Source organism: Sorex fumeus, unplaced genomic scaffold (assembly GCF_029834395.1).
Source record: "Sorex fumeus unplaced genomic scaffold, SorFum_2.1 ptg000042l, whole genome shotgun sequence".
NCBI classification, from domain to species: Eukaryota; Metazoa; Chordata; class Mammalia; order Eulipotyphla; family Soricidae; genus Sorex; species Sorex fumeus.
Window position 1 is genome coordinate 4,339,150 of NW_026606099.1, and position 10,293 is coordinate 4,349,442.

Sequence of the window (10,293 nt, forward strand, 5' to 3'; positions counted from 1 at the left end):
TTGATCCTGGGCATCTTATATAGTCTCCTGAGCACCTCCAGAAGTCACTGTCACTGTCACTGTCCGCCTGTTGTTCATCAATTTGCTCAGGCAGGTACAGTAACATTGTGAGACATTGTTACAGTGTTTGGCATATCGAATACACCATGGGTAGCTTGCCAGGCTTTGCCTTACGGGCAGGATACTCTCAGTAGCTTGCCAGGCTCCAGAAGTAACTTCTTTTTTTTTCTTTTTTTAGAAATTTTATTTAGGGGCTGGAGCGATAGCACAGCGGTAGGGCATTTGCCTTGCACGCAGCCAACATGGCCGACCCGAGTTCAATTCCTCCGCCCCTCTCGGAGAGCCCGGCAAGCTACCGAGAGCATCTCGCCCACACGGCAGAGCCTGGCAAGCTACCCGTGACGTATTCGATATGCCAGACACAGTAACAACAAAGTCTCCAATGGAGACGTTACTGGGCCCGCTCGAGCAAATCGACGAACAGCGGGAGAACAGGGACAGTGACAGCTTTTTGGGTCACACCCAGCAATGCTCAAGGGTTACTCCTAGCTCGGCACTCAGAATTACCCCTGGCTTGGGGGACCATATGGGATGCCGGCTATTGAACTTGGGTTTGCCGTGTGCAAGACAAACACCCTATTCTGTCACTCCGGCCCCAGGAGTAACTTCTGAGTGCAGAGCCAGGAGTAACTGCTGAGCACAGCCAGTGTGGCCTAACCCCCCCACCCCAGTTTTTATTAAAAATAATAAAATAAAGTTACCCAGGATTTAGTCTTTGATTTAAGATTACCTTAGCAATCCCACACAGTCTGGCAACCCCAATAGTCAGGAAAGGTGGAGAAATTCAACCACTTCCCCTAAAGAAGAGGAGGGAAAACATCAAGAAGCCTGAGTCACAGCATCACCTGTCACATACTTTTTTTTAATTTAGAGGATCATTTTGACTTGAAGGGGAAAGGTAGAATGGAGAGAAATATTTGTTAATATTTTTAATACTTTAAAAAGAAAGTTCTGGAGCTGGAGCGATAGCACAGCGGGTAGGGCGTTTGCCTTGCATGCAGCCAATATGGCCGACATGGGTTCGATTCCCAGCATCCCATATGGTCTCCCAAGCAGCGCCAGGAGTAGTTCCTGAGTGCATGAGCCAGGAGTAACCCCTGAGCATCACCAGGTGTGCCCCAAAAAGCAAAAATAAATAAATAAATAAATAAATAAAAAGAAAGTTCTTCCTGTTTGAAGATAGCCTGAAAATGTGTTATTTTCAAGCACAAGGAAGGATGATAGTGTCAGGCTTTGACTTTTTTTTAGGGAGGAGGGTCACACCCAACAATGCTCAGGGTTACTCCTGGCTCTGCATTCAGGAATTACTACTGATGGTGCTCTGAGGACCATATGGGATGCTGGAAATCGAACCTGGGTCGGCTGCGTGCAAGACAAATGTCCTACCCACTGTGCTATCGCTCTAGCACCCAGACTGACTTTTTAGGCTGTGTCCAGACTGACTTTTAGGCTGTGTTTCTGGATAGATTTTGGTGGGTGATAGAGTCAGGCTAGGGGAAAGAGATTATTGGGCAGATAATGTGACTCAGGCAAGAGCTGGTGGTTTGGGGACTGGAGTGGTACAGTGGATAGGGCGCTTGCCTTGCATGAGGACAACCTGAATTTGATCCCTGAAATCCTGTATGGTTCCCCAAGCACTGCCAGAAGTCAATCCTGAGTGCAGGACCAGGAGTAATCCCTGAGCATTGCTGGTGTGCTGCTCCCCCCACCCGAAAAAAAAAGCTGATGGCTTCCTGGATTAGGGTGCTGCAAGTGAATCTAGGAAGAATCAGACGAACATGAACAGTTAAGAATTAGAACACGACATTGAAGCTAAAGGTATCTTCAAGGATGACATGTCACTGACCAAGCAAATGGAAACAGAGATAAACAAATGGGACTATCTTAAACTAAGAAGCTTCTGCACCTCAAAAGAAACAGTGACCAAAATACAAAGACAGCCTACAGAATGGGAAAGGATTCACCTAATACCCATCCAAAAAGGGGTTGATATCAAGGATACACAAGGCACTGGTTGAACTCTACAAGAAGAAAACATCCAATCCCATCAAAAAGTGGGGTGGTGAAATGAGGTATCACCTCACACCACAGAGACTGGCTCATATCCACAAGAACAAAAACAACCAGTGCTGGCGCGGATGTGGGGAGAAAGGGACACTCCTTCACTGTTGGTGGGAATGCCGACTGGTTCAGCCCTTCTGGAAAACAGTATAGATGATTCTCAAAAAACTAGAAATTGAGCTCCCATTTGACCTAGCAATACCACTCCTGGGAATATATCCCAGAGAGGCAAAAAAGTATAGCCGAAGTGACATTTGCAATTGTCTGTTTATTGCAGCACTCTTTACAATAGCCAGAATCTGGAAAAAACCTGAGTGCCCGAGAACAGATGACTGGTTGAAGAAACTCTGGCACATTTACACAATGGAGTACTATGTAGCTGTTAGAAAAGACGAAGTCATGAAGTTTACATACAAGTGGTACTACATGGAAAGTATCATGTTAAGCGAAATGACCCAGAAAGAAAGGGATAGACATAGAAAGATTGCATTCATCTGGGGAACATAAAGTAACAAAATAGGAAACTAACACCGAGGTATGACAGAGATTAGTACTAGGAATTTTGCTCGATGACCCGGAGGACAACCACACATGTTAGGGGAAGGGGGAGCTCAGAGAGAGAAGGGAACACCAAATAAAGGGTGTTGGGAGGATCCGCCCACGATGGGAGAGCATGCTGAGGGTAGACTGTCGACCAAGCATGATTGCCACTCAATGCCTCTTTTGCAGACCATGGCACTCAAAAGGAGAGAGAGGGAAATGCCCTGCCACAGAGGCAGGGTGGGATGGGGGCTGGGGGGGGGGAGGGGATGCTGAGATCCGTGGTGGTGGGAAATGCGCACTGGTGGAGGGATGGGTGTTTGATCATTGTATGATCGAAACCCAAGCACAAAAATGTGTAAGTCTACAACTGTACCTCATGGTGCCTCACTATTAAAAAATAAATAAATATAAAAAAAATTTGGATGGAGGATGAATTAAATATGTAATGTAATAATTATATGTAATATAATATGTATGTAATAATATGTATGTATAATATGTATGTAATATGTATGTAATAATTATATGTAATATAATAAAAGCACAGCGGTAGGGCATTCGCCTTATAAGCGGCCAACATGGCCGACCCAAGTTCGATTCCTCCGCCCCTCTCGGAGAGCCCGGCAAGCTACCGAGAGTATTCGATATGCCAGATACAGTAACAACAAAGTCTCCAATGGAGACGTTACTGGGCCCGCTCGAGTAAATCTATGATCAACGGGAGGCCCTTTACCTTTTACCTGTAAAAAAAAGTGGGGTGGTGAAATTAACAGAAACTTTCTCAAAGAAGATATCTGAATGGCCAAAAGACATATGAAAACATGCTCTTTATCACTAATCATCAGGGAGATGCAGATCAAAACAACAATGAGATATCATCTCATACCACAGAGACTGGCCCACATCCAAAAGACCAAAAGCAACCGGTGTTGGCGCTGATGTGGGGAGAACGGGACTCTCCTTCACTGCTGGTGGGAATGCCAACTGGTTCAGCTCTTTTGGAAAACAGTATGGATGATTCTCATTAAATTAGAAATTGAGCTCCAATTTGACCCAGCAATACCACTCCTGGGAATATATCCTGGAGAGGCAAAAAAGTATAGTAGAAATGACATCTGCACTCAAATGTTCATTGCAGCACTGTTTACAGTAATCAGAATCTGGAAAAAAAAACAAGTGCCCAAGAATAGATGACTGGTTAAATAAACTCTGGTACATCTACATAATGAAATATGCAACTGATAGAAAAGATGAAGTCATGAAATTTGCATATAAGTGGATCAATAGGGAGAGTATCATGTTTAGTGAACTGAGTCAGAAAGAGAGGGACAGACATAGAAAGATTGCACTCATCTGTGGAATACAGAGTAACAGAATGGGAGACTAACACCCAAGAGTAGTAGAGATAAAGACCAGGAGTTCTGCTCCACGGCTTGGAAGCCAACCTCACATGCTGGGGGGAAAAGGCAGCTCAGATAGAGAAGGGACCACCAAGTAAAGGATGCGTGGAGGGTCTGCTCAGGATGGGAGATGCGGGTTGAAAGTAGACTATAGACCAAACACAATGGCCACTCAATATCTCTATTGCAAACCACAACACCCAAAAGGAGAGAGAACAAAAGAAATGCCCTGACGCAGAGGTGGGCAGGGGACCTTGGGGGTGGGTGGGAGGATACTGGAATATTGGTGGAGGAGAATGGGCACTGGTAGAGGGATGGGTAGATGATCATTGTATGACTGAAATGCAAACACGGAAGTTCGTAAGTTTGTAACTATACCTCACGGTGATTCACTAATAAAAAAATAAATAAATAATAAATTTTAAAAAAAGAATTAGGACTGGGAACATGACTCAGTGGTCAAGCACTTGTGTTGCAAGTGTGAGTTCACGTTTTATGTATGGGACCACGCAAAAAAAAAGGTGGGGGACATGAAGAGGTTCTGAGGTAGAGCACATGTTCCACGTGTATGATCCCAGCACCAAATTTCGACCTGAGCATCCAGAAAGCGGCCTGGAGTGTGGCAGTGGTTGGGCAGTGGAGGTCGGCTGCCAGAGCTGGGTCCCTTGGGGACAGAGATCCTCTGCCTGCTTCCACCCAGTCTCCGGTGACTCAGGGATCACCCCACAAGCCCTGAGATTTTAGCAGCCTCTTTTTACTCGTCTTTTCCCAACGATTGGAGGCTCTTTCACGGTCAGGGGAATGAGACCTATTGTCATTACTATATTTGGCATATCGAATACACATAAGTGACGGGGAGCTTGCCAGGCTCTGCCCGTGTGGGCAGGATACTCTTGGCAGCTTCCTGGGCTCTCCAAGAGGCATATAATGTGTCCGGAAAGTGGCCTGGAGCATGGCGGTGGTTGGGCAGTGAAGGTCAGCTGCCGGGGCTGGGTCCCTTGGGGTGGGGAGTGCTCTCACCCGCCCCACAGCCTGGCACAGAGTCTGGTGGCATGATTCTGGGAGCCTCCTTTTATACTCCCGTCTGGAAGGAGCATCCATGAGTCCTTGATGGTGGCTGATGAGGATATCATCTGGTGCCGGCAGGGTGTGGCTTAAGGGTGTGATCCCTGAGTCACCAGAGACTGGGGGAAGCAGGCAGAGGATCTCTGTCCCCAAGGGACCCAGCCCCGGCAGCCGACCTCCACTGCCCAACCACTGCCACGCTCCAGGCTGCTTTCCAGATGCTCAAGCTGAAGCCTCACGCAAGAATGAAGTCCCAAGGAACCCAGATAATGCGGAACTTTGTGACCTTAGACTCTGGACTCAATGGGAACCAGACCAGAGATCCTCTGCCTGCTTCCCCAAGTCTCCTGTGACTCAGGGATCACACCCATAAGCCATACCCTGCCCGCACTAAATAATCTCATCGGCCACTTTCCAGAACTCAGAGATGCTCCTCCCAGATGGGAGTATAAAAGGAGCACCAAACAATAATAATAATAATAGACTTTGGGGGGAAGTAAAGAAAGAGGAGGGCTGGACATATGACACAGGGTTCAGGAGCACATGACTTACATATGAGCTGGTCCCTGGTGTGATCCCCAGCACCACACACTCCCCAAAGCATTGCCAGTCACAGCAGAGGCCTCCTCAACATCACCTAGGAGGTCCTGGCAGCACGTGTCCAGGCCCAGCTGCCATAGTCAGAGCAGCACAAGCAAGTGTGGAAGGTAGGTGAATTCTAATTTGGGCAACAGGTGTGTCTTCGGGGATTCCAGGCGGGACAGACAGCAGACGGCAGCCAATAGGTGAGGAACTTGACTGGTCTGGGCTGCCCTCAGGGCTGCAGACAGGGCAGAGGCTGAGACTGAGCGGTCGAGAGGAAGGAGAAAACCCTTAGGGCAGACGGAATAACTGATGCCAAGATGGCAGGGAAAGGACAGAAAGAAAAGGAGGAAAACACGGCGGGCGTCTTCCCTGGGGACCCCCACTTGCACAGAACAAACTCCTGAGAGTGAGGCACACTTGAAACAGTTTTATTTCATTCGGAAGTGAAACTCAGACACCAACCCCACCCACGGGGACAGCACCCAGGAAGGGCAGGAGCAGACTATTAGGGGGATCATCAGCCACTCTCAGGATGAGAAAAGGGTAGCAGAGTGTCATGTCTGTGATCCAGGGCTGAGAGCAACCCAGCTCCTACGAGATTGGAGTTGGGGGAGAGCATGGCAGAGGTGAACCAAGTGCTTAGGGCGACACCCAGACACTTGCAGGGGGTGGGGCCGGAGCGATAGCACAGCGGGTAGGGCGTCTGTCTTGCGCGCAGCCGACCCGGGTTCGATCCCAGGCATCCCATAAGGTCCCCTGAGCACTGCCAGGAGTAACTCCTGAGAGCAAAGCCAGGAGTAACCCCTGAGCATTGCTGGGTGTGACCCAAAAAGGAAAAAAAACAGACACTTGCAGGGGGAGAGGAGGCTATGCAGGGTGTGTGTGGGGGGGGGGTGGGAGGGTGGGGCCCCTCAGCCGCAGTCGCTGGGGGCTGGGCTCAGTAGCTGTGAGCGGAAGACTTATCCAGTTCACCGTGCTGCTCCTTCTGCGACTCAGTCACCACCTGCTGGGGGACACGGCCTGTGAGGGGCACAGACCTTCGGCAGCAGCACTTTCCCGCCGGCACCCTGTCCACTGCCCCGGTCCAGCCCCCGTCTCCCTCCCATCTCAAGGACCCCAGGAGGGCTCCGAAATCCCAAATCCCGAGGGAGCGAGCGGTTCGGGGGTCAAGGCGCCCCGCTTACCTCCCCATCCCGAGTCTCAATGGTCCTGATCAGAACCATCTTCCGGCTGTGGGTGTCCTGCGGCAGCTCCATCTCTGGGAGAGGAGGGACGAGGGGACCGGGGGCGTCGAGGAGGGCCGGGCGGAGGGGCGGGGGTGCAGAGAGAGGACAGCGGAGCCAAGGCCCAGCGCGGGCAGGGCAGGGCAGGGCAGGGCAGGGGCGGGCAGGGCGGGGCGGGCTGGGAGCGGGTGCGGGCGACTCACCGGCTCTCTTGGCGCTCGAGAATGCGAAGGAGTGGACGGGCGCGAGGATCCTGGGGGGACACGCGCTCAGGCGCCGCCCGGCCCGCGCCCGGCCCGGCCCGCCCCGCGGCCGCGCGCCCCTCACCGGCTCTCCTCGCCCTCCAGCAGCTTGCGGTAGGTGGCGATCTCGATGTCCAGGGCCATCTTGACGTTGAGCAGCTCCTGGTACTCGCGCAGGTGCCTGGCCATCTCCTCCTTGAGCTGGCGCAGCTCCTCCTCCAGCCGCGCGGCGCCCGCCTGGTACCCGCCCGCCTCCAGGGCAAACTGCTCCTCCAGCTCCCGCAGCTGCCTGAGCAGCGCCTCGTTCTGGGGACGGCGCGGGCGAGGGGCTGAGCGGGCCCCGCGCCCCCCGCCCGGCCCGGCCCGGCCCCGGCCCCCGGCCCGACTCACGGTGCCGCGCAGCCCGTCCACCTCGCACGTGAGGCTCTGGATCTGGCGCCGCGACTCGTTCATCTCCTGCTTGGCCTGGCGCAGGGCCTCGTGGTTCCGGTTGGCGGCGTCCGACAGGTCCGCGTACTGCGGACGGGACCCGCCGGCGTCAGCCCGCGCGCGCGCCCCGCCCCGGCGCCCCCGGCCCGCCGCGCCCGACCTTGGACTTGTACCACTCCTCGGCCTCCTGCAGGTTCTTCACCGCGATGCTCTCGTACTGCGCGCGGATGTCCCGCAGCGCCGCCGTCAGCTCCGGCTTCACGCTCGCCTCCACCTCGACCTGCTGCAGCTGCTGGCTGTCCACGCTCACCTGCAGGTCCCGCAGCTCCTGCTCCGGGCCGGCGGGGCGTCGAGTCAGCCGCGCACGGACGCGGGGAGACGCTCGCGGGGCCCGGCAGGGGGCGCCCGGGAGCGCGGGGACCCCGGCCGCGGTGCGGGGCGCCCCGTCCGCGCCGAGCCCGGCCCCGGATGCAGCTCCGCCGCTCGCCACTGGGTGGCAGAGGGGTGGGGGTCGAACCACCTGTCGCGCGAGCCTGGCGCGCCCCGCCTGTCCTCCCGCGCCGTCCCACCGGCGGACCCTCCCGAGCGCGTCGCCCGGAGCCCCCGCCCGCCGTCTGAGCCGCCCACCCACCTCCTCGTGCAGTTTCTTGAGAAACTCGATCTCATCCATCAGAGACTCGATCTTGCGCTCCAGTTCCAGGCGCGACAGGGTGGCGTCGTCCACGTCCTGGGGCGGGGGTGCCCAAGGGCGGGGTCACTGCCGGCCGGCGGGCCCCTGGCGGGGTCTGGGCGCCTCCCCGACCCCGGGCCGCGCTCACCTTGCGGAAGAGCACGAGGTTGTGCTCGGCGTCCTCCCGCTTGCGCATCTCGTCCTCCAACCTAGCGCCAGAGCGGGCGAGGCTGAGCCGCGGGGCCACCCCTCGGGACCGCCGCCCCCAGGACCCCGAGGACGGTGCCCGACGCGCGCGCCCCGGGAGGCCACGGCGCGGCCCCTTCGCCTCCTCCCCGGAGCATCCGCACGCTGGAGGGGCGGGGCGGAGGGGGCTGGGACCCCGGGGGCGCGGGGGGCGCGGGGAGGCCCTGCTCGCGAGGAGGACGCCCCCCGACGGCGCGGCCGGCCCGACCTCTGCTTGAGCGCCGCCAGGTCCTCGGCCAGCCCGTCGCGCTCCACCTGCACCCGGTCGCGCTCCCGGCCCAGCAGCTCCAGCTCCCGGCGCAGCTCGCGCAGCTCCTGGCGGCACAGCTGGTCGGCGCGCGCCGGCTCCTGGCCCCGGGCCTGGCTCAGCTCCCCGCGCAGGGCCGCGTTCTGCTGCTCCAGGAAGCGCACCTTCTCGATGAAGCTGGCGAAGCGGTCGTTGAGCTCCTGCAGCTCCTGCTTCTCGTTGCTGCGCGTGGCCAGGAACTCCTGGTTGAGGGCCTCGGCCACCGAGAAGTCGAGGCGCTCCGAGGGCAGGCGCGGCAGGGAGCCCCGCGGCCCGCGGAAGCCGCCCAGGCGCCCCGAGGAGCCCGAGGACGCCGAGCCCAGCAGGCGGCCGCCCGAGAAGCGCGAGCTGGACGCGTACGAGAAGGCCCCCGGGGACAGCGAGGGCGGCGGCCCGAAGGCGCGGCGGTACGAGGTGGAGCCGGCGCTGGCCCGGAGGCCCGAGGGGTGGCTCGTGGCCATGGCCAGGGCGCGGGTCGGGGCGCCGGCGGGAGCCGCAGACCGGGGCGAGGCGGCTTTATAGCCCCGCGGGCTCAGGGGGGCCCGGGCAGCTCCTCCCACTGGCCTGATGCGGGGTATGTGGGGAGGGGGACGCCCCACCCGGCGGGGAGCGGAGCTCCGCACCCTCCGCCCGGCGCTGGCGCCCCGCCAGCCTGACCCCCGCGGCTGCCCGGAGGAGACGGGAGGATGGAGGGAGGCGGGCGGCGACCACCGCAGCGGGGGCCTGGGCAGCGCCTTCCGACAAGAAGCCAGGCCGGAGCTGGACCCGAGGACAGGGGGCGCCGACTTGAGCTGGGGTCTTGAAGGGCTGTTGGGTCAAGGACAGGCGCCGGTGCCCCTGATGGATGGAGCGTTGGGCGGGGCTAGGCCCTAGGCCCAGATGCTCCACTTGGCCCCCAGAAGATTGGCTGCCTCTCGCCTCTGTCACTACCCCGGGAGGAGTGGGGGTCTGGAGAGCAAACGCAGCGGAGGGGCCGGGAGGGCATCTCTCCAGTCCCCAGGGTCCCGTGAAGGGCTGCTGCCTGGCGCCAGCTCTGCGCTAATGCACCGGCCACGGCCACTGCCCCACTCCCGCCCTGGACGCTGGTGGGGCGGCCTGCAGGTCTCTCTGCCTTAAAGACACAACTCCCAAAGGGGGCCCTGACCCAGGCCCCAACTGGGAGGGCACATCAGAGGGAGCTGAGACCAGTGGGGCCCAGCGCTGGGTCCCGCTCCGGATGGGCCGCAGCCTGCAGAATGCCGAGCTGAGCCAGTCGTGAACTTGACTGGGTTCTCCCTCCCCCCAACCAACTGCTGCTCAGTCATGGGCCTTCCCGGAACCCAAGGTAGGATGGGGAGGGGGCCCGAGGGGGCAGCAGCAGCTTCCAAGGTTGAGAGATGGGTGGACTGGCAGGAACCCTTATGCAGATGCTGCAGATCCCAGGAGTAGGGGGGGATGGAAGGGAGGAGAAGGTGCCGCCCATTGTGGCCCCGACCGAGAAGCA

General features: G+C 57.4%; 1 protein-coding gene across 1 annotated transcript; it reads right to left on the bottom strand.

Moving 5' to 3' along the window:
• Positions 1 to 6,618: 6,618 nt before the first annotated feature.
• On the bottom strand, positions 6,619 to 9,271 carry LOC130029113 (peripherin-like). The gene is made up of 9 exons (XM_056119986.1): positions 8,733 to 9,271; positions 8,427 to 8,487; positions 8,240 to 8,335; positions 7,769 to 7,936; positions 7,570 to 7,695; positions 7,265 to 7,485; positions 7,147 to 7,190; positions 6,899 to 6,984; positions 6,619 to 6,717 (listed from the first exon to the last, which is right to left on the bottom strand). Exons 1-9 carry the CDS (start codon positions 9,269 to 9,271, stop codon positions 6,652 to 6,654), a joined length of 1,407 nt encoding a protein of 468 aa, XP_055975961.1. The 3' UTR covers positions 6,619 to 6,651.
• Positions 9,272 to 10,293: the final 1,022 nt, after the last annotated feature.